This window comes from Lethenteron reissneri, chromosome 18 (genome assembly GCF_015708825.2).
Source record: "Lethenteron reissneri isolate LAM-NWPU_2019-01 chromosome 18, ASM1570882v1, whole genome shotgun sequence".
Classification (NCBI taxonomy): domain Eukaryota; kingdom Metazoa; phylum Chordata; class Hyperoartia; order Petromyzontiformes; family Petromyzontidae; genus Lethenteron; species Lethenteron reissneri.
Genome location: NC_083796.1, coordinates 13,335,584 through 13,358,243, shown reverse-complemented (window position 1 = coordinate 13,358,243; position 22,660 = coordinate 13,335,584). Strand labels below are relative to the sequence as shown.

The 22,660-nt window shown below is 43.6% G+C and overlaps 2 protein-coding genes across 4 annotated transcripts in view; one reads left to right on the top strand and one right to left on the bottom strand.

Annotated features, from left to right (window-relative positions):
- LOC133343890 (phospholipid-transporting ATPase ID-like) overlaps positions 1-5,548 on the top strand; it is a 99,900-nt gene extending 94,352 nt beyond the window's left edge. For all 3 annotated transcript variants that reach the window (XM_061553865.1, XM_061553863.1, XM_061553864.1), the window contains 5 exons: positions 2-85; positions 1,162-1,407; positions 1,944-2,082; positions 2,987-3,117; positions 3,631-5,548. In XM_061553865.1, coding sequence (XP_061409849.1) covers positions 2-85; positions 1,162-1,407; positions 1,944-2,082; positions 2,987-3,117; positions 3,631-4,188 — 1,158 coding nt within the window. In that variant the 3' untranslated portion in view covers positions 4,189-5,548. The remainder of the gene's footprint in view (position 1; positions 86-1,161; positions 1,408-1,943; positions 2,083-2,986; positions 3,118-3,630) is intronic.
- A 2,469-nt stretch (positions 5,549-8,017) lies between these two features.
- The window catches only part of LOC133343889 (serine/threonine-protein kinase ATR-like), a 57,515-nt gene continuing 42,872 nt past the window's right edge, over positions 8,018-22,660 (bottom strand). Inside the window, 12 exon segments of the mRNA XM_061553862.1 lie at positions 8,018-9,714; positions 11,760-11,865; positions 13,136-13,254; positions 13,256-13,288; positions 15,024-15,177; positions 15,787-15,943; positions 16,965-17,061; positions 17,063-17,116; positions 18,292-18,435; positions 19,445-19,645; positions 21,242-21,376; positions 22,174-22,412. Coding sequence (XP_061409846.1) covers positions 9,538-9,714; positions 11,760-11,865; positions 13,136-13,254; positions 13,256-13,288; positions 15,024-15,177; positions 15,787-15,943; positions 16,965-17,061; positions 17,063-17,116; positions 18,292-18,435; positions 19,445-19,645; positions 21,242-21,376; positions 22,174-22,412 — 1,616 coding nt within the window. The 3' untranslated portion in view covers positions 8,018-9,537.

The window sequence follows — 22,660 nt, the reverse complement described above, 5'->3', positions numbered from 1 at the left end:
GACGGTGTATGACCAGTGGTTCATTACGCTTTTCAACATTGTTTACACATCCTTGCCGGTATTGGCGATGGGGGTGTTCGATCAGGTAAGCACGTGTCAGATGCACCGTAGCCACAGTGAGGCGAGCTGTACTCCCTCTCATCAAGTTGTGTGTATGTAGAACTTATTTTGCAGTATCAAAGTGTAGGAATAGGTTTTACCCTTTGTGGCAATAAAACAGGTGTTAAGATGTTAAAACACCAAAATAACTTTTGCAAGGAATCATGTCTGCATTAACCACACATACTTGTAGTGAATAAACAAACAAAAACATGCTCTGGTAATATATGCATTGTAATTGAAACTGATTGGTCTCCACCAGAGAGGAGAGACCCTTCTTGGTTCACACTGAACCTGCTCTTGCCAGCACTGACTGTTTGAGTGCAATATTATTCCATGCACATAATTCAAGGAAGGTTTGACAAATCAAGTCTTTAACTCTATTGAATTTTTTTAAAAGCTGTTTAATGTGAAAAAATATGGAGAGTGAAAATAAAATTGAATACCAATACTTTATTCTTGCATCAACAGAGGTGCTGTAGTCAAGACAGAAAAAAATGTAAGCAGTAGTATTGCCGTAGGGATAATGAAAGAGGCCAACATGCTGGAGGAACTGTAACACTTAATCAAACCAGCACGGAATTAGGAACAGCTTCAACAGCACTGCAGGCCACTATTATGTTGAGTTTGCGTCAGTGTTTTTTTTTCTTCCTCCACGCCGCCGTTGTATCCCAAATGTGCTTTAGACATTTTAGCGCAACGCAATGAGTAATTCATGTTAGAGTCTGCTTGTTATAAAAGAGCACGTTGAAATGATCTCCTCAATGCATTCATGGTTCTATCCTACACAAAACTGTAGACTCTATTTATATTCGTTGCACTGGTGATTGGTTGTCTCTTTACCTAAATTCTGAACCTGTCTATGTAGCTACGCTGGGCTATTAATTCAAAACCAAGTTTGTACAGTAGGAGCTATTTTTTTTATTAAGAATCCACTCATCACGAGATTTGAGATTACCAACTGGCCATATACGAGAGCCTACCATGGATTTGAACCTAGGACGTAACGGTTGCGACCCAGAACAAAGCTCCTACGATGAAATCCCATTCTTTCGCTCGCAGGACATCAACGACCAATGGAGCATCGACTGCCCAAAGCTCTACGAGCCGGGGCAGCTTAACCTGCTGTTCAACAAGCGCGAATTCTTCATCTGCATCGGGCAGGGCATCTACACGTCAGTCGTGCTCTTCTTTGTGCCGTACGCTGCCTTTGTGGAGGCGGTGCGCGATGACGGAACCGGACTGTCCGACCACCAGTCCCTGGCTGTGGCCGTCTCCACGTCGCTCATCATCGTCGTCAGCCTGCAGGTGACCGACTCCACAGCTGCTCTTCTTTTCCCCCTGCCCCCTTCCTTTGTGGGTAACTGCGAGGGCCTGGGGAACACGGGGCATCTGGAGAGTGTTTGCAAGTCCACTGTCTGGTTTGAACAATTTTTTTGGCATCTTGTTGACATTTGCTTTGGTGCCACAAACGTGTGCCAAGCATCAATAAAGGTATTTAAATCTCATCACATGCCTGTCAGATTATATAATGGATTCTGAACTTTGCGGGTGGGAAAAGTGCGTTTTATTGTCCAGAAAAAATAATAATAAACGAGGGGTGTCCTGGTAAAAGACTTGATAAATTAAAATAGTAATTGCACAAGCATCTGTTGAGAGATACAATAAAAATGGTCCAAAGTGGATTGTAAAAGTTACAAGTAAGCTGCCAAGGGTTATCTTAACTAAATATGAATTAGCAAGTTATTCCAGGACACCCCTTTATATTAACTGGAAAGTGATTATCCATCCTGGGGAAAGGGTTTGACTCTTAGCCATGCACTGTGTATGCATTTTCATTCCAGATGGGTCTGGACACAGCCTACTGGACGGCCATCAACCACTTTTTCATCTGGGGCAGCGTGGCTGTCTACTTTGCGATCATGTTCGCCATGTACAGCGCCGGCCTCTACAGCATCTTCCCGTCCCAGTTTCGCTTCATAGGTGCGGTGATGATGCAGACGCCATCCTAATTATAATGGTGGTGGTGGCGGCGGCATCAGGGACACTGAGGACCATTATTTATTGGGAATATTTGTTCTTTGCGGTGCATCAAGATTGAGTATATTGTCTTTATCTTTTTACTAAGGTGGGTGAGTTTTGACCCTTAACTTGATATTCACTTTACAGTGGGGTGGCACGAGGAAGGGTGCGTAAGTGACCTATTGCAGGCTGAGGAAATCTAGTTCAAGCGTCTGATCTTTGAAAACAAGTATTTGTCAATGTATAGATCAAGCAGTGCAAACATTTCTGTTTAAACTTAACACTTTTGCCAGCACAGATAAAATAATTGGCAGTTTAAAGTTGGGGTAATTCTTTCACATGGCATTTAAAAGACAACGGACATTTTTTAAAACTATGTTGGATTTGGAGAAGACATTCAATGGCATCTAGGGTTATCAGATAGATTTAATTTGTAACTCCTGCAAAAGGGTATGCGATGATCGACGAAGTCATCGATGGATTGCACATCACCGCCATTACAATTGGACGACTCTGTAAATCGCCACTAATGGAGGAGGTAGCTGCATTTCCCATGTTTAGTTTTAACAAGTGTTAAGTGCCGTTTAGTGGCTCTGAGATAAGGAGCAGCCAAGTAGTTAACTTGGGGTCCCAAAGACACAAGCATCTACATGACCTGAAATTCAAAGTGTGGTACATTCATACAAATTAACTTGCATTAACCTCCATTGCACCAGCACTAAAATGTCACTTAGGGGCTGTACCAGCAAACTCCAGGATGTAATTATTGTAATATTTTCTTGCCAATGCATGTTCTGGTAGGCGTCCCGTACCCAAGAAAGCTAGAAACAATGACTGATGTGTTGAATATGCATTGTCACTGCAGGCACAGCACGGAACACGCTAAACCAGCCATCTGTGTGGCTGGTGATTGCGCTGACCACCATTGTATGCATCATGCCTATCGCCGCATTCCGCTTCTTGAAGACCGACTTGCGGCCCACGCTCAGCGACAAGGTGACGAGTCCATCTCACGCGCACACACGGGACGCAGAGCTCTAAGTTGGGATTGGTTTGGGATACTGGAACCTTGCTATACAGAAGGGATGCATTCCTGGGAAATTCTACTTCAAGCAAACTCTAATTACCCATAAACATAATGCTAAAATGTTTTAGCTTATATTTATAGAAAAGAAATGTGACTAAATGTCATTAACATATATGTATTTTTGTAAACTTAATGTACTTTTTAACATCACAGATGTACATTTTCACCACGTGCATTCCTAGTTAAAAAATTGTGCCAACATTTATTGAGCATTTTGTTTTTAATAACGCATTTGCGAAACATTAAACTTATAAGAAAATGTGTTCCCTAATTAACCATAAAAAAATCAAAATGTATTTGCAATTGTATCTGAAGGCACTACTAAAAACAAGACATGTCAATAAGTGCTCAATAAATAAAATGACAAAAGGATTATTTTCTTTAACGAATGCACCTGCAATTCCATTCTCTTACCGACACAGGAGCGCTACATGCAGCGACAGCGACGCAAGCAGAAGCCGCAGACGCTGAGGCTGCACCGCGTGCACCGCACAGGCTCGCGCCGCTCGGGCTATGCATTTGCGCACCAGGAGGGCTTCGGCGAGCTCATCACGTCCGGCAAAAACATGCGCGGCTTCCATTCTGCTACGGCGCTGCTCACACGGGCCGCACACGGCAGCGCGAGCTGGTTCGAGTCGCTGGGCAAGCGACGAGCAGGCGACCCGACCTCACAGCAGCCCAAGGTGGGTGGCGATACGACACCAGCCAACGCTGCCAGCGAGCAGCAAGAAGAACAGGATATCGAGCAGGAGCTGGGAGAAGAGGCAGCTGTACCAGCGGTGGAAGCTTCATTACTGTTATGCGCATCACCGGAGCTTGTGTCGACACCGGAGCCGGGGTCGACGCCGGAGCCGGTGTCGACACCGGAGCCGGGGTCGACGCCGGAGTTGGCGGTAACACTGGAGGAGCTGGCATCAACAACAGAGCTGGCATCGACACCAGAAAGAACTGCCACTTTCAACGACACCGAGATCCAGTGATTTCTTTCAACAACACAATGACTGAACGAGGCCTTTTGCACACTGTGAGAACCGTTGTGACACACTTGTGCTCACGCAAATGGGTGAAGTGAAGCACCATTCAGCAAATCCCTGCCAGGCCGCAGTTTTCTGCTGGCGAGGCAAAGCAACGAGTTCAGCAGGAACAGGGGAATGAGGGGGCACCCGTTGATTCCCAAATTATTGCAGATGACTGGGACACTTATTTTGCACTGTCTGCTACCAGTTCAGAATTTCTCATATTGCCTTCTTACATTTGGTTTAAAGTTTCCACAATGCAGAGCTTCTAGTTCACATTTTTACATATTGGCATTAGTTGAAAATTAATGGTAAGGTAGTTTTACTCCGATTGGTGTATACGAAAACATCTGCCGACCAGCTTTAAACACTGCAGAAAGACGTATTTGTAGACTTTATTTCTCACCGACATGAGCCGTCTATTCAATGTTGTGCCTTTTTGTTCATTTTTACAACTACATGGAGATGCTTCTGTTGGGGAAAGCATTTTGTAGTGGAAGTGCGGTGTTAGCTGTGTGTATTTTCTAAACACATGTACGTGCATTTGTAAAAAAGTGTACCTTGAACACCAGAACGTCAGTTGCCTTTGTAGCATATTTCTGTAGCTGACGGTGTACATTACGGTTTTAGTTAAAATTGTTTGCAAAGTTAATTACATGTTACAAATGTACATTTCTTTTGTAAAAAAAACATAAAAAATTTAGCAAAATAACTATATTAATAAAACCCAAATGTTTGTTTCATATTTCAAAACTGCAGTGCTTCAGATTTGAGCAAGGGTGTTTAAAGCTGTTTATTTTTATACCACATTCTGTTTATTAAAGTTTAAATATGAAGGTGTGGATTTTATAGACCCTAGTTGTGCATTGTTTTTCTTTTTGGCAACGACTATCATTTTTCTGAAAATAAAACAATGCAGAATAGTATATAATGGGCCAAGTATACCCTTCAGAATTGGTAACGAGTTCAGGCAAGTAACTTCTATTGACCAAAACACTGATTCGTTCCTCCTTAACATGTTTTTACTTTGAGTTTGTTTTTGTCATTTGTTACGAAATGTCAATGTAGCAACTGGGACTGTTGCTTTCAGTTAAGCTGTCACCTGCCTTTGCTGTTTATACATTGTAATGATTACTGTTGACCGTTTGCTCCTGGTGCAGCAAATGGAAGCACAGTACATACTGAAGGCAAACAAGCATGTTTTAATGCCAAAGAGCTAAAAGTAATATCAGATTGTAAATACAACATTCCATAATAATTTATTGCACATTTATACATTTAAAGGATTGGTATCTTTTGAGTAATAAATAATGAGGTATAATTATCATGTTTTTCTGCTTTTTTTTTGCCAACTTGTCAAATATTTTTAAGACATCCATTTGACCACAACCACCAGGAAAGCCTCTACATCTGTCCATAATCACCTCGTTTTGTTTCCACCAGAGCGACAAAAACCTACATTTCCACGAAACCTACCACACGTCATTTGCTATGAAATACCTACAAGTGAAAACATTCACGACGAAGGCTGCAAAGTAGATTAACTTTTGTAGACTATACGAAAAGGCATTTGATTGGTTGGAAACTGATGCTCTCACACACCAAGGCCTTATTAAAAATAAGATCACGCTAGAATAAAGGATGTCATTCTAATGTGGGCAGTGTTCATTTTGTTTTCAGTCCTGATTTAACACCTTGCAACAAAGGTTGAATGTTTCCAAATTTGGTTGAACGTGTTCGTAGTGTCCATCTGCATGCCTGTTAGGGCGACATCTCGTTTTGCGACTCAGAAGATAACGTTATAATAACACAGCCCTTTGTTAATATACCGTTGAAAGCATCCCTATGCTGTCCCATGTTGGTTGTGGGGTTATTTGACCATACTTCACCCCATGATAGGGCAGTGTATTGGTGGTATAATGGTTTGTGCACTGCTACAAATACAAGTGACCAAGGGTTAAATACCTGACCACAGCTAAGATCGGTGGGGTTATTTCCATTGGTTCTGAATATTCTATTAAATTCTGTACCTCCCAGGACAAAGGCATGTTTGGATAATGAACTCAGGATATTTAGAAATGTTTGCATTTGTAGTGAGTCCAACGGAGTCGCAGACGTTATCTTGGGAGCAACACTATTTATTCCGCATTGACACGTAACACAACACGATCTACACCCGAGAAGCACGGTTCGCTATCCCAGTCCGGACCACCAAGCTGGTTCCCAGAGCGCGTGGCGAGAGGCTTCTTCTCACCGACGTGGATCTTCATAACACCAGCACAGGAAGAACCCCGTGCTCCTCACGGAGCCCTCCTTATATGCCCCCAGGGCTAGCTCCACCCTTCACCCCGCCCACATTCCAGGCCTCTCGAGCTCCTCCTCAAAGGTTCCCGAGAGCTTTGGACCACGTGACCGCCCCACGGCCCCCGTCCACCGGTGCCCCCCCCTCTCCAATATCGTCCGGTCACGTGACAGCAGGTCAACCAGCGTATCATGCCCCAAGGTAACCCTGGCTGGCTGACGCTTCCTCTCGCTCCCTCACCGGGAGCCCGCACCGCACACTGCTCGCGGTGCCTCTACGCTAACCAGCACGCACCCAAGCCCCACTGGGGCTGGTGGTACTACACCCCGTAACTCGGGCTGCCCGTAATGACAACACATTACCGGCCGTGGCTGCGCAAGCCCCGGCACCATAGTGACAAGCACAGTCACTACACATTTAACATGCAGGGGGGCACACTGGACCCAAATAATTGTCCCTCCTGCTTAACAAAAGATGGTGCCCATTCAACTACATCCCCATCCATTAGGAATTACCCAGCTCCACCTGTTGGCATTTATTTACTAATATCCGTTGAACTATGGTTCCCAATAAACGATCCTGGTTATGGTATTCCTGGTATTGCAATTACCACAGTTCCATTGAACACACCCTCATGTGGCATCTGGTTCGAACAATTGATGCTGCCAACACACGTGTATTAAAAAAATGGAAGGATCTGTGCAGCTGCAGTTTGCTGTGAGCTTACCGGTTGTCCTGAGATCCCAAATCCTGCATCTCTTCCTTGGAAACAACTATTTTGTGTACACCTATGCCCAGAAGCAGTCCCACTGTTTTGTGTGGGCATCATCTGGCACTTCGACTCCCACGATCTATCCCAATTTGGTCAGTGATCGATACGCGATCATAGGTTGCATGCACACAACCCAGGTAAGATGAACCTGAGCAGTGGATCATACTGGTGGAACCTCCCTGGTTACACCAGCCCACAGGGGATTATTGTGTCCGTCGTACAAGGAGGGGCAGGGAGGGGCTGGGTGGGGGGTGGGAGGGGTCGGGCTGGGTGGGGAGGGGCTGGGTAGAGGGGAGGGTGCTGAGGGGCTGGGTGGGGAGGGTTGGGCTGGGAGGGGAGGGGCTGGTCACCCCATGGTGCCCTTATACAACTCAACGTTTAACCTACTCACGCCGGCTTGTGCCCGCCCTCACAGTCAGGCATCTGTTTTGCGTCAAGGTGCATGAACTTCAACTCGGGCAGCCATCATTTTGTTCGTGGGCTGCCACTCGTACTCACGAGAAGATGATGGTGCCTGGATTTTCCCTACAACTCTCCAGCTTCACCCTGATCCCATTTGAAGGAGTGTGGGGGCTGGAGGACGACGTAGCTATGGTGCAGGCATTTCAAAACACTTAATGACCGTAATGCCTTTTAATGCATTTCTCACTTCACACATTCTTGGCAAAAAGTATGCAAAAAGTTATGATTATAACCTTTGTTATGAGGGGCAAACAAAAGGTTGTCAAATGTTTATTTTCATCAGATGTACAGTTGTAGTGATGAAAGCATATATACAAAATGTATTCTTTCCAAATAATAAGCATATTCAAGTGAATTAAAAATACATTAATGAAACATTCTCCAATGTATTTCTCTATTTAAATACCAACTTTGGAATGGGTCAAATGCAGTGGCAACCTCAAACATGAAATGATACGTAACATCTTCTTGGTTCTTTCGGTAAAGTCACGTAGAAGGGAAGTAATAAAATAATAAAAATAAAACATAATAAAATAATTCTCACGACGTTTCGGAGGCAACACAAGCTTCCGTCTTCAGGTGAAACCGTCACAGCTAAATTTATTTTTATTATTTTATTACTTCCCTTTTACGTGACTTTACCGAAAGAACCAAGAAGATGAATCCCTGCAGTCATGAAAGCTTTAAATCAAAAGATACGTAACATGTTGCAGGCAGACCTCGCCGAGCACACTGAAGGTGCTTTCCTGGAGAAGTGAGTGCCAATCGAATCAGCGCGAAAAGGGGTCATTATACCACAGGCTATACAGTCGTACCTCGGTATACAACCGCTTTGGAATACAGTATGTCGAATTTGGTATACGTCGTGTTTTGACGAGAGAAAAAATGTCTTGGGATACGACGCGCTTGCTAGAACTTGTATGGGTCGGGATGAGTCACCGCCGTAACAGTAGTGTGTGGAATGACCAGACAATGTCACACTTCAGGAACATTCTTAGAAGGCAAAAACAAACAGGCTTTTTTAGTAAAACTCAAACCTGGTGCGCCTCAATCAGGTCCAAGTAAAAAAAAAAGACAGAAAAGAGAAAGAAAAAACCCCCAGAATTTCAGCTTCCTGAAGTTTAAATGGGAGGGGACTCTCCTTCCAAAAAATATCATCTCCTCCTCCTTCCCTTCCTCACCACCATCATAAGCTATTAACTCATTGGCTGAGCGATTCATGGGGGCGGGTACATTTTCTCAGCCAGCGCTGGTGCATGTTCTCACTCGTAAACACTTTGTCCTGTAGATGATTTTTACAAAAACAATTCTTACACTCTTTTTAGTAAAAAAAAATGTCTTCAAGACAAACAGGGATATACCAAATCAGCATTCTACGGGATCACGCCAAGCAAAGTCTGCCTGTATAGTTGTAATGACAACATAATTCTTACTCATGTATTTGAAATGTATTTAAATGTGACCTCAAATTGAGACAATTGCTTGAATTTCCAGTTGCGAGGTTATTTTATTCAGTAGTCAGCCTGTGTTGGAGAAAGGTACTTCATATTACAGATTTGGTGATGAGTGGGACAGATTGGACATATAAAATGTTTGAGTGACATTGTTGAGGAGCTCAAAAATGAGCATAATGTGGTTCATACCAGAAAGCAGGTGGTCCATGACAAAACGGCCATTTTAAAAGTTCAAGGACAAGTTGTTTAAGTCGGCTCATTTTGGACGGTAGGCAAGTCATGATGGATGGTAGATGGTCCATGTTGGTTGGAGGATCACCGTCCTAATGGAAAGGAGTCCAACCGAGGTACATTTGACAGAGCAGCTTCTCATTGGTGGCCTCCTGGATGAGGTAATGCACGTGGCCCTCGATGGATAGCGGCAAGCCACGCACTTTGTTGTTGGGGTTCTTGATCACGCCGTGCAAGCGCTGCTCGATGTCCTGCACAATCTGTTTGGCCTACAGTCACGGCCCCACAGACAACAGATGTGTGTATTGTATGAGAAAATACACTGAATGTTTACTTCATTGTAATGTGTTTTTGTCAGGGTTATAGATTTTGCAGCTATTTGGTTAATATGTTAAACCATTTTGCAATCACTTCGAGGTGTAATATTACATTAAGTGCCATGAAAATATTAAGATACAACTCGTGACTCCACACACACTCCACCTCTCAACCAATTGGTGCACAGTTGTTTGGGGCATATAAAAGTGAATAATTACATACTTATTCTTGATTTGAAGCTTTCGTAACTGCAGGAATTCACTCTTTGGTTCTTTCGGTAAAGTCACGTAGATATAAAAAATAACTAATAAATCAGGATCTTGCATTTACTTGCAAATTCCATCCCTAGCCCCGCTCACTTGCCCTTGTGTTGTGCCCACCACAGGCGTATGTGGCCTCTGGTTGTGGTGGCTCTCGCTACATTTCCTCCTGCCTCAGCAGTCCGCCTGCTGTGTTGTTTCACCTGAAGATGATGGCTTGTGTTGCTATCGAAACGTCGAAATTTAATAGTTATTTTTATATCTACGTGACTTTACCGAAAGAACCAAAGAGTACATACTTATTGTTGCGTTCAAGGGTCAGTGCATGTCTTACTAAGAGTACTTGCCCAACATTCTAGTCAGACTAACAGGAGGTGCTTTAATATTTCTATAATTGAATGTACAAGTCATATTACGATTCATCAATTCATTGCATCTTAGAAAAACATTTTCATGCAAATGATGTTCAAACATTACATTGAGGCTAGTAAAACAATAAGACAGTTCACAGACAGAACAACATGAAGCAGAAAATAAAATGAGTCATTACAAATGTATTCTCGAATCAAATTGGGGGGTGGGGGTCAAATAGTTGCATGGCTAATATGTTTGTGCAAACGCCTAACAATGGAAAACACCCAGCTTGCAATCCTGGCAAGCTCTTCACTGTCACATTAAGAAAAATAAACTATCTCAGAAAACATACGGAATACATGTACAAAAAAACAGCCAAGTCAGAAAAGGGATCAGCCTGTCCAAGATCTGATATCTATAACAATTTATTTAAAACCACAATCTCTGTTCAGATGTAATGTAAAAGTGTCTAGATGCTAATGCAGCAACCCCAAATGTTGTACATGCCGATGATACAGCCTCCCAGTGGTTTATTATGTGTGCAGGCCTCGGAAATAAAATGCATAACTGTTTGACCCAGGTACGCCGAGTGTAAGACACATCAGTACAGGCATCACGAGAATAGGTTTCCCCTTGTTTCTGGCAACAAAACAGGTGTTTAGATACTCTTAGGTATTTTCGGTAAAGTCACATAGGTGAAAATAAATAATAATAAAATAATAGAAATAAAATAAGTGATTTATTATTTTATTTCTATTATTATTTCTATAATTTAGTATTTTCACCTACGTGACTTTACCTAAAAAACCTAAGAGTATGAATCCTTGCAGTGAAGAACGCTTCAAATCTAGGTGTTTAGATGTTAAAACACCAAACTGAATCCTTTTACAAGGAATAATGTCTGCATTAACCTGTTTTGCTGCCAGAAAAAAAGAGGAAAACCTATTCTCATATTTTGGTACTGGTAAAGGAGGTCCCATGATACAGGCATCATCTTCTTCCTTAGTGCATTACACAGTGAATAGACAATACATTGGAATAGGCATAACCAAATCAACGCAAAATCAGTGGACATCTGTGGAAAAGAGGTTTGTAGCTTATCGGATTCCTCCATATTATAAGTAACATCTTAGGATGGGGGCTTTTGTACCTCCCTGGGTGAATAGCCTACTGCCAACATGCTGGTGTGCAAGTGTAACAATATAAATGTTTGTGTGTAAATGTTGTGGGTTTACTCTCCAACACACCGGTGTGCTGAAGTAGTAACTAATTGGCACGTTTTGTGGTGATGGCGGGTTTAAGCCCCTCTAATGGATGATAGTGGTCGCAAAAGCCTAGTACTACTAACTACTGTGTGTTAAACTGTGTGTGTGCATTCACACCTTCTCGTTGACCACTTCCCCAGCCTCGTTGGCCGAACCACTCCAAGACCCATGTAACGGCCGGCTCCATTCCACCAGCGGGTCATGGATGAAGGTCTTCAGCACACTGGCACCCATGGAAAATATACACATATACGTGCAATGCTCATTTCCATGGGGGTGACATAATGCCAATGGTGGTGATCACATCTTTACGTAGAACTTTTATTTTTGTATTTATTACAAATAATTGTATTAATGCTGAGGTCACTTCAACTTTGTCTTAAACACTCCTGTGGTCTGTTTTCAATTTGTGTTTATGGTCCTAAACCTATTGTACACAAGAGGAAGGTGTGGTGCATTGCACATTTTCATCTTGGTGTTCCCAAGGCTAAAATTAATTCTTATTCATCGTCTGTTTTATCAGGAAATCCTTCTGGATCTGCCAAAAATGGAAAGAATCCCAGATAGGATGGCATGTGAAGAGTTATACTTTAAAATAAAATATATACATCCCATTAATCATTGCATCTTGCGTTAAAATTGGATAAAAACTAAAGCATTGTAGTGGCATGGTTGGCCACGATCGCCACGACTCATGGCCGGCAGTACGAGCTCAGGCCAGTAGAGAGCAGAAGGGAGGCGGGACCTGCCCAAGAGTGATGATGATGAGGGGCAGTTGGCCCGAGGCAATCCCTGGGGGGAAGCATCAGGACCAACGGTTGGGACCCCAGGCCCCCGGGAAGGGGGCCTGGGGGATGAGGCCATTCTCCAGGGCCTTCGAGAAGGTTCTGGAAGGGAGGCGTGGTGGCCAGGTGCGGAGTGAGCCGGGACCCTGTATATAAGCCAGGGTCCTGAACGGCTCGGCTCAGTATCGTCCGGCTGAAGACCAACCTGGAGCCCTGAAGAGAAGAGCCCTCTGGGCAAAGCCGAACCCCTGGTTAGGGTGAGGCTGGAATTGTACCAGTGAAGCTCCGAGCTTATAACCAGTGAAGACATTAGAGAAGACTCAAGCCTCCCCCCGGCAGGGTAGCCGTAGGGATAGCCAAGAGGAGAGCTAGCCGGCTACGTAGCACATCGGGTGAAGTGGCCGTTACGCCTTGTATTGTAGTTGCCAAGTTGTAATAAACATGTTGCCTCAGAGAAAGCTTCCTCCCGTTTATCACCCACTACAGTATTATGGTTTTATTGAATATTGAAAGAATATAGTTTTGCAGTAACAATAAAGATACGTATAAAATAATCTTTGTTTGAAAAATAATGAAAAATCATACTTTTATGTTAAAAAAATTAAATTCAATACTTGTGAACCCAGTAATCAGGTTGGGGGTGCGAGGAAGGCAAGTCAAAATCCAGAGAAGCACCAAAATTCCACCACATTCTAAGAGGAAATGTACCTGATGAGGGACTCCCTCTGGTCGCACATAACCCGCATGGTAACTTCGCAGGCACGCCGGAAGAGCCCCTCCAGCCCCATGGGGCCCATGGCATGCACCATGTTGTGAGTGAGCCGGAACTGGGACCAATTCCGGATAACCAAACGTCAGGCCCTGCGCGCCAACACGTTTTCCGCACACCATTAAAGAATTCAGGATGATGACATGGAAAAGGTGGGATGATTAAAAAGTGGGGGTGGGGGGCGAAGAGGTCAGTTGTGAGCCATGGACACATGATGGTAGTTTTGATGATTGTTATTTGCCGTAGCGATGCACGTTACTAATAGAGTAACTTGGTACCCCCCCAGTGATCCACCCCTTGACTACGGCATCTCTCGATTGAGCAACACTGTTTTTTTTACTTGAACAATCTAAAGTACAATACATTTTAAATGCAGTATGGATGTTATCATTAAATTGTAAATATGTACAATGCCCTAGCTACTGCCCACCCACCAGTGGTCACCCATACAACTTTTGTGACTGGGTCAAAGTCTATTTTTCGCACACTGTCTGCCAGATCACGGGTCATCGGTCACCCTATCCTCTTGTGATTCTGTCTATGCTACCACTGCCATTACTATGAGCACGAACACAATATATTCTATCACAACAATTAGCCACTACCACAAAAACGACAAATGCCACCACAAACATTACCACCAACTCTAACATAGCCACAACTCTCACTATTAGTTTCAAGTTTAATTTATTAGGTATAGCCCTGTGAGCCATGCGGCTCTTGAGTCGGGTGCAACCGCAACAAACAAAATATGAACAGAGAACATCTTAAAGCGATGACGCGCAACATAAACATCCTGGACAAACCAGCAAATCTTCCAGAAAAAAAACCCCACCGTATTACAAATCTGTGTGCAAAAATCCCAATGTGATGCAAGTCAAAGAATAACAACCACAAGACAATTTAGATTAAAGTTATCAAGGCCAACTCCGCACATCCGCAAGAAACATGGCTTAACCACATGTTTTCGAAATCGCCAAAACAAGGCTATAAAAACAATGTAACAACAGTAATCATAGGAACTGTGATTCAAATTGAACAATAAACGATATACATAACACGTACGACCAAACTTGCAGCCACAGCTGGCAGCATGACACTCCCAGTGTATGATGTGTGAGTCAGTGGTAGTGTGACTGTATGATGTGTGAGTCAGCGTATGATGAGTGAGTGTATGATGAGTGAATTAGTGTATGATGAGTGAATGGGTCAGTGGTTGTGTGAGTGAGTGAAGGATGTGTGAGCGAGTCGGTGTAAGATAAGTGTAGTACGGCATCCTCCCCCCGCCATCGCGGCCTCCTCCACGCCATCGCGGCCTTCTCTATGCCATCGCGGCATTCTCCACTCCATCACGGGAAAAACCGTCCCGAGTTGACGCGGACGCAAAGAAAAACCGCGCGCAGGCGAAGGACGCGGCGCGAGGTCGAGCGCGGCGCTGAATGCCGCCCGCGCGGACCCCCGCAAGCGGAGGCGGCAGCCCACCACTATTATAACTACTACCCCAACATAACAACCACAACACCACAAGAGCCAACCCCTGCAATACAATACAATTAAAACTAAACAACACCAAAACTGGCCACCTTATTTTCTTACTGGTACTGTTGGCACACAAAAATTAAGAACTCAACATAGGGTAGGTCCAAAAAATTATCAAATACCAAGTGCTACTGGTGAAGTTCAAGTAAAAAAAAACTGAACCTGGATCACCAGGACCATAGCACCTCCTGTACCCACCATGTAATAACACTCCACAAGCATAACCAAAACAGAAAATACAAAGATACCACCCAATTTAGCCCGTGTGCCACCAACACCCAGAAGCACCTTGTTGAAGAGGCAGTTGAAGTCGACGTGCACGCACTCGCCAGTCAGAGAGTCAAAGAGGATGTTTTCGCCATGGCGGTCACCCAGCCCCAGCACGTAGCCCACCATGGACATGACAGCTGTGGAGCGGGTGTAGCCCAGGCGGCTACTGTACCTGTTATGCACACATGCACATAGGGTGCGCACACACACACATCACAGTATCTGCACACTGTGTCATATGCACACCTGCATATGCACATGAACCATACCTGTCAACCCATACGGTTTACCTGTATTCTTGTACAGGGATATTGAGTTTTCCAGGTCCATACAGCATACAGCTGTTTCAAAACAGGCACTTTTTTGTCTATTTGTTTTTCTCCCTTGTGATGGGACTTTGTAGGATGAACGCTGAGATTTATAAGGGCACGGGGTAACCAATAAGGTCTGAATTTTTCTGCAATAAGGTAAGCACTCTGATAAGGGTTTGACAGGTATGATGAACACCATGATATACAAAACATAGTGTTTTGCCCTGCATATATCATTGGAATGACAAAATCTTAACAAACTTATGAAGTCTGATATAGTACACGAGGGGGTGGTATCACCGGGGACAACACATGAACTGGTGCTTTTATCACCCCAGAGATCACCATACCACTGCACCAGGAACTCATCTTTTTAACAATTGCATGGTAGTGCAAACCTGTTTTATGTACTTCTAGTTATGTACAGAGAGGTGAATTTGTATTTATGTATGAGGAGTTTGTATAGTCACCAGCTGGTGGGGTCTGGGAAGGTGCGCAGGAACCACTCATGGAAGATAGGCGGGTGAGGTGGCAGCAGCTTCTCATGGTACATGCGCAGCTTCTGTTCCAGCGGTGCTTCCTTCGGCAAGACGAATTTCTTAACCTCGGCCATGGTAAGGCCAATACCTGCACAAGCGCAGAGACACGTAACGGTGCACGTAGAAAGGGTTTTGATATTGGTTATGCCCACCCCCAATACCCCAACCCTCTCTACTTTGTCACGAAAGCCACCCAATCCCTCTATACAGTTTTATAGTTTCCAGAAACTAGTGGCTGTGTGTGATGTGTAGACCCAAATATGTTGTTCTTCAGCACAGTTATACACCATCACTATTATTTTTTTTATTACAAAAGTATTACATATTATGTGGTGGTGAACATCCACAAGAAGTGGTTTAAGTAGTAGGACTGCGCGTCACCACATTAGTTTGAGTATTTGGCCACTTGGATTTCCTTCCAATTTCAAAATACCAAAAGCATATTATTCAAGGACCCTGTCATAATGTTAGAGATATTTTTTTATATGATAACAGCATCATTAGAAATGTCTCCCCTGAGATGTGGAACGTGTTTTCTGTACATTTCAATAGCCTTGCCTTGATTGAGAGGTGCCAGCTTGAATTTAGTAAAATGTATGTACAATTCCTTTTTAGGGGATTTAAAAACACGTCTGGTAAAAGACTGATACCATTTGGTAATACAAATATACGACTTATTATTTTTGAATAAGTTGTAGTATAAGTCCAAGTAATGTTTTCTGCAATGGGCGAAGCTAGTGCTGTAAAATTAAATTTACCAATCAGGAAGGGGTAGGGTATTTTGTAAATGCTAATCACTACTCATTAGTCTAAATTAAGGCTACATTAAATGTGGTTCAGCCATTAAATGTTTAATGTCTATGAAAATTAATAATATGCGCATTAACTAGAATATTAAAATAATTACACAATAAACTTTAACCCAAACGTTTCAGCCTCTTCAAAGAAACACGACTTGTATTCAGTATACAGGGTGCAAGTAAAAACTGAGCTTTTGTTTAAGCAAAATGTTCGCACAATTGAACCAAAAGGCGATTTTAAAAATCAAAACTTTAAGAACTCACCCAAGTACTAGCATCAAGCCTGTGTGTTTTTAAGAGGACACTCACCCTTCTCAATGTAGAGGTTTTTGACGATGTTGCTGAAGCCCTCGGTGTTGTTGACCCACTCTACCAGGCCGCACTCCTCGTTCAGGGGAATCACAACAGTAAGTGCAAATACGAAGATCACGTCGCCGGGACTCGGCATCCTTGCGCAGGCACTGTCAAAGACAAAGATCCCCCCAGTATAGCCTTAATGGACTGTTGGGGCAAGTGCTGTTACCAGAGCACCTATGAAGGCCGGCACTGTGGCACACGAGGGGGGTGGATGTCTACCACCACGCCCGGTCGCCTTATTTCCCTAGTGGCAACGTTTACACACCGCACCATGTACTCATTTGAGGCTAAGCCGACCGAGGGGAGCCCCAGGATAGATTCAGATAATCGTCATTGGTGTCGGCCGTGAGCCTGCCGGGTTCGTAGCGGAGCGCGCTAAACGCTACCGGGGACGGTACGCACACAAGCACACACAAATTACCTCCTATCCACTTTTCGCCCATTTGTAACCCATTCCAACTCAGGTTTATAGCGTTAATGTTATATATCTTTCCATATCACCATTTGCCTGTCCGTATGCCTGTAGCAGGGGATCAAACAAACTCTAGAAAAGTATCTAATGTAAATAAAGGGTTGGTATAAAGTTGTATGGCTCTTACAGACCTACGCGAGAGTAAACTGGTCAAACTGATAAATAACCAAATCTTGCAAAAAGCAAGCATTAAAAAAACCCTTGAAGAACACAGTTTAGCCTGCTGTTGAGAACAATGAAAATAATTTCAAACCTGCATCAGGATGCTCCAATATAGACAACTATTTGATGATGTCATTAAGCCACATCACATGATGCCGATCCACCACAGTATCAGAATAAAAGTGTGCTTAAAAACGATGGTCACCAAATGCAAAAGTTGGGTAAAAATTACTTGAACAATCAGACATCTTTCACGAACTGAAAATAAAAGTGCAATTTCAAGGCAGAAAAAAATGTGCGTTACAGTTTTGTGCATATGTTTATGTGTGGGCGACCCGAATTCGATACCCACTCATGGCCGATACCAGTGAAAATTATTTTAACCAGTGATGGGCCTCCCCGAGGTCGACAAAGCCTCAAAATGAGTATCTGGTGCAGGGCGTAAAAACATCTGGGGACACAAAGGCGGTCTGGCGTGGTGCAAACCACCCACCCCCTCATGTACTGCGCCGGTCTTCATAGGTGCTCGCGAATAGCACTTGCCCTAACAGTGTGTTAAGGCTACACGGGAATATTTGTTTGTGTTATGTATGTATGGGTTGATGTACAACCCTTCCACTCTTGTTATTAATTTATGAAGGTCACCTTGTTAATGAGCGAGTTAAACTCCATAAGGCGGCAATCCTTGCGTAGGTCATCCTTGGGCTTGCACATCATCGTATAGGACCGGCCATCACTGCCACGAATGCAGATCTTCTTGGGTTGCTGCAGCGAATGCAACACCTCCACCTGATTGTTAACAACGGAATGACATCTCCGTTAACAAAGCACTTGCACAGAAAAGGCAGTCATAGTTCCATTCAAGTGTCATGGTAGTTGATCTAAAACTCTATTACAACTAGCATTATTACTATTATGAAAGTGTATTGTTAAGCATTGTCATGCCCTTAAGATTTTGACTGAAACTAAATGAAAAATTATTAATGTTTAACTTCTTTCGCACTGTACATAGCCAACCATGCTAATTGGTGGTGCAATATATTGTCCAGTTTATTTAATATTCTAGTGTATTTGCAGACTCGAATGCATTTAAAAAGATTCTATGAAAATTCATGTTCATCATTTTAAAGTGTGTTTAACATCCTTAGTGCATTCGTCAAATAAGTGTACTCGAATAACGTTTTCCAATCTTTCTAAGGGTGTTATTAATTAACCGCGTTGTAGATAATCATGTATCAATGAAGCATTGCCATTAAATCTACATTATATATAAGCTGTATCCTGTAAGCTTATTGATTAACCGCAGGTGTATTGTAAAATATACTGTTACTCAAAATTATCCTGTCATAATATATATAACATAACACATTCCTGCGGAGGGAGCTGGTAGGAACGTTGGGTTGCTCGGTCAATGGCCAGGGTCAATGGCGGCGTGGTGTATTCCGCAAATATGCCCGACTGTGAGGACGGGCACAAGCCGGCGTGAGTAGGTTAAACGTTGAGTTTTATAAGGGCACCATGGGGTGACCAGCCCCTCCCCAACCAGCCCCACCCCTCCAACCCCCCACCCAAACCCACCCTCCCCACCCAGCCCCTCCCCACCCAGCCCCTCCCCACCTCCTGTAACCAGGAGGTTCCTACCAGTATAATGTAATTAATGACTAGATGGCAATACTATATTTGCACTTGAAACATGCTGCAAAAGGCTGGTATGCTATTACTGCTATTTATAGTCGAATTAACCAGTTCAGAAATGTCTTAGCAAAACAAATATATCCACAAAAAAGTTTTTGAGCACCGGGTCATTGAAGCCCACGATATAGGCCATGTTGCCAGGGAAAGGGTCATGGTCGGCGTGGCCCCCAGGTGTCGATGGCAGCGTGGGCGTCATGACAGCCTGAAGCGGGATGAGCACATTGCTGAAGCTGGGGTCTTCGACCAAGCGCTTCAGCCCACGGAAGTTTACACTCATGGTCATCATGGTGTTCTTGTCCTTTGACTGAACAATGAGAGAAGGCAGAGGGAGACGGTGACAATTAGAACAAGGATGGTGGGTGGTAGCACTGTTCAGTAATTCTCATTACAGCGAGGGTGACAGATGTAAAGCAAATTAACATTTTCATTAAGGATCAGAACCACTGCAATTATGCAGAACCAAGTGTGCCAATGAATGTATGACGGCAAATCATGCTCAAACTAGCTCCGAGTGGTTCTCATCATTGATCGCAGTCCTAGAATGGTGGTGAAATAACAACAAATGCCTATCAGGTGTGGTGGTATAGGCTCATCACGTGACAATACATTTATTGACATCAATAGAAAATGAGTTCAGTTGACTCTGACAATTGCTACGGGCTCTTGCAGCGAAAGGGATTGATGGTGAGGTGGTGCCCCTCAACAGCAATGGCTGTGATGCAAACTCTTACTAAAAACAAGCAATTCATGAGTAGGATGGAATGTGTCACCACAAAAAGTTCCAGCAGTGAAAATATTCCCAAAAACTAATTTGGCCGAGCTCATCATGAAATGTTTATATCATTCCATTGGGTTAATATTTCCTGTATAAATGGTAGCCAAACCTAAATCAGGGATGAGGTTTCCATTAGAGCCGGGCCTTTGGACTAATACAAGCTATGAGCTAATTTAAATTCAGCCTGCCACATCATTGAGGATTATTATTAAAAGTGGTAATTGACTACTTTTAAATAAAATTAATCAATGTAACAATCTTGCTCACCATGTATCCTTTGTATAATGTGACGTAGAAGTTGGGGGGGGGGGGGGACCGGTGGGTGAGACCTTTGCGGTGAGTACATTACACACATGCTGTCTCTATATATTTATCCGAATTCTCTTTCAACTCATACCCCTTCCGAATATAGTCCATCTATCACCTACTCCGGCTCCACTCTAGCCCTGTTATTGGTAGACCTTGCTTAGCACTCAAGATGCATTCCTAGAGGAGTGCCTATCAAATCGGCGCTAAAAGCGGTAATTATTCCATAGTATATATGGGAATGCATTCCTGACGTTATTTCTACATTTCCTCGGCCAGCACTGCTGCGTGTTCTCGCTCGCACTTTGTAGATGTTTTTCTTTATATTTCTTTAAAGAAAAAATGTTCTCCAGGACAAAGAGCACCGTAACAAAACGGCGTTCTATGGGGCCACGCTAAGCGAGGTCTGCCTGTATTGAGGCCTTAAATAATCATGAAGTTTCTTTGGTGATACTGACTGGAAAGATGTGATTAACCATGTTAAACCTCAACCGCTACTCTCCCCCGCTCTGCGTTCCCCCTCCCCCCCTCCGTGGCTCCATCGTGTAGTACCACCTTCACCTTCCTGGCTGCACCAACACCCCAATCCCCCCCATCCTGTGCCCGTCCTCCTTGGCTCCTCCCCCTCCTCTTACCCTATGTAACAATGTCTCATCACAAATAACTCTCGCTACAGTTATTTTGCTCTGCCTTTTTTACACCTGATGAAGGAAGCTTGTGTTGCCTCCGAAACGTCGTGATTTAATTTAGTTGTTTTCATTTATTTCATTGATTGTTTTACCTACGTGACTTTACCGAAAAAAACCAAAGAGTACTGACTGGCTTGTTGCAGAGCTCAAGCAGGAGGTCGGTCAGCACTGTGCCATCTCGGATGAACTTTCTCAGGGAGCCATCCACCTGCACCGCCTTGCTGAAGATGGCCTTGCAGCGCTCGGCACGTGTGGTATGTGACGACTGGGAACATTTAATAAGGGGGACAAAGAAGGATGCGGCCACAATTATAACACGTGGGAACTGTGGGGAAATAGTCTTGGAAGCAATATCAATGACAACGGCACATGTTGGTTAATGCCACCACACAATACCATAGCTTACTTCATTTTGCTACCGCTGTAAAGTGAACACACGTCCTTCAAAAGTCCATTGTTACAGCATCTCACTGTCTGGCGTTGAGTCTTTCTTTAAGTCGCCGAGTTCCAAACCCAATGCCTGTCGTAGTAACATGACATGTAATCTTCCATAAAAATGGCCCACCCATTGCAACTTCTTCCTAATTATATCTACTGTGCTTGCCACAATTTATTTTGAACGTTCAAGATGCTCCCTCACATTGCAGGTTTTTTTTTCACCTGAAAACGGAAGCTTGGGTTGCCTCCGGAACGTCGTGATTTTATTTTTATTAATTTTAATCTCATTTTTTACCTACGTGACTTTACCGAAAGAACTAAGAGTATTGCAGTTTTTCTTGTTAATTTTGGCCCATACAGTAACACATATATTACCCCTCTCAACACTCAAGTTGACGTCTCTATTGTTTCGAAGTAGCTTGTGACATCTCAATTTTCTGTGTTATACCATTACTACCCCAAACACTCGATTTCCTTACACATGCTATCACATGATTATAAAACAATTGAACCAAATCATTATCATTATTACTTTATAAAGTTGATAGATGGCGGGAATGAAAGCATAATAAAAGAGAATGATGTAGTATGAAGGCGAGGACAATGGAAGGAATAGATCCTCACCTTTGAGACAGCCATCATCATCCATAAGGCTTGCTGTGGGTAGCGTGTCAGCACCTTAACAATGATAGCCTGTAAAGCAGCACAAACGGCTGCGTGCGGGTGGCAGATGCGTGAGATGAGCTGGGAGAAGGCAGTGAAGAACTGGTAGGGGGCCAGCTGTTGTGTGTGTTCCGTCATGATCTTGATGATCCTGGCCAGGTCGGCTGCAACAGGCAGATGCTGACGCTCTGAGCGGTTGCCTGGAGGTAAAAATGTGTGAAATGGTATGGGTTGGCGAAGAGAGAAGTGACAGATGAGAAACTGCACATTTGAGCTGCCGAGTACAGCTTGGTCACCAATCAATGAGCGGAGCATGGTGTCAACCACACCACTCTCTCGTATATCTCGTTGAGTACTTGCTCCAAGAAAGACTAAATGAGGGAGGTAATTTCTTTCTGCACGTATGCATGTGTCTGCATGTGTTTTTTAATGACGATTTTATTTTTAT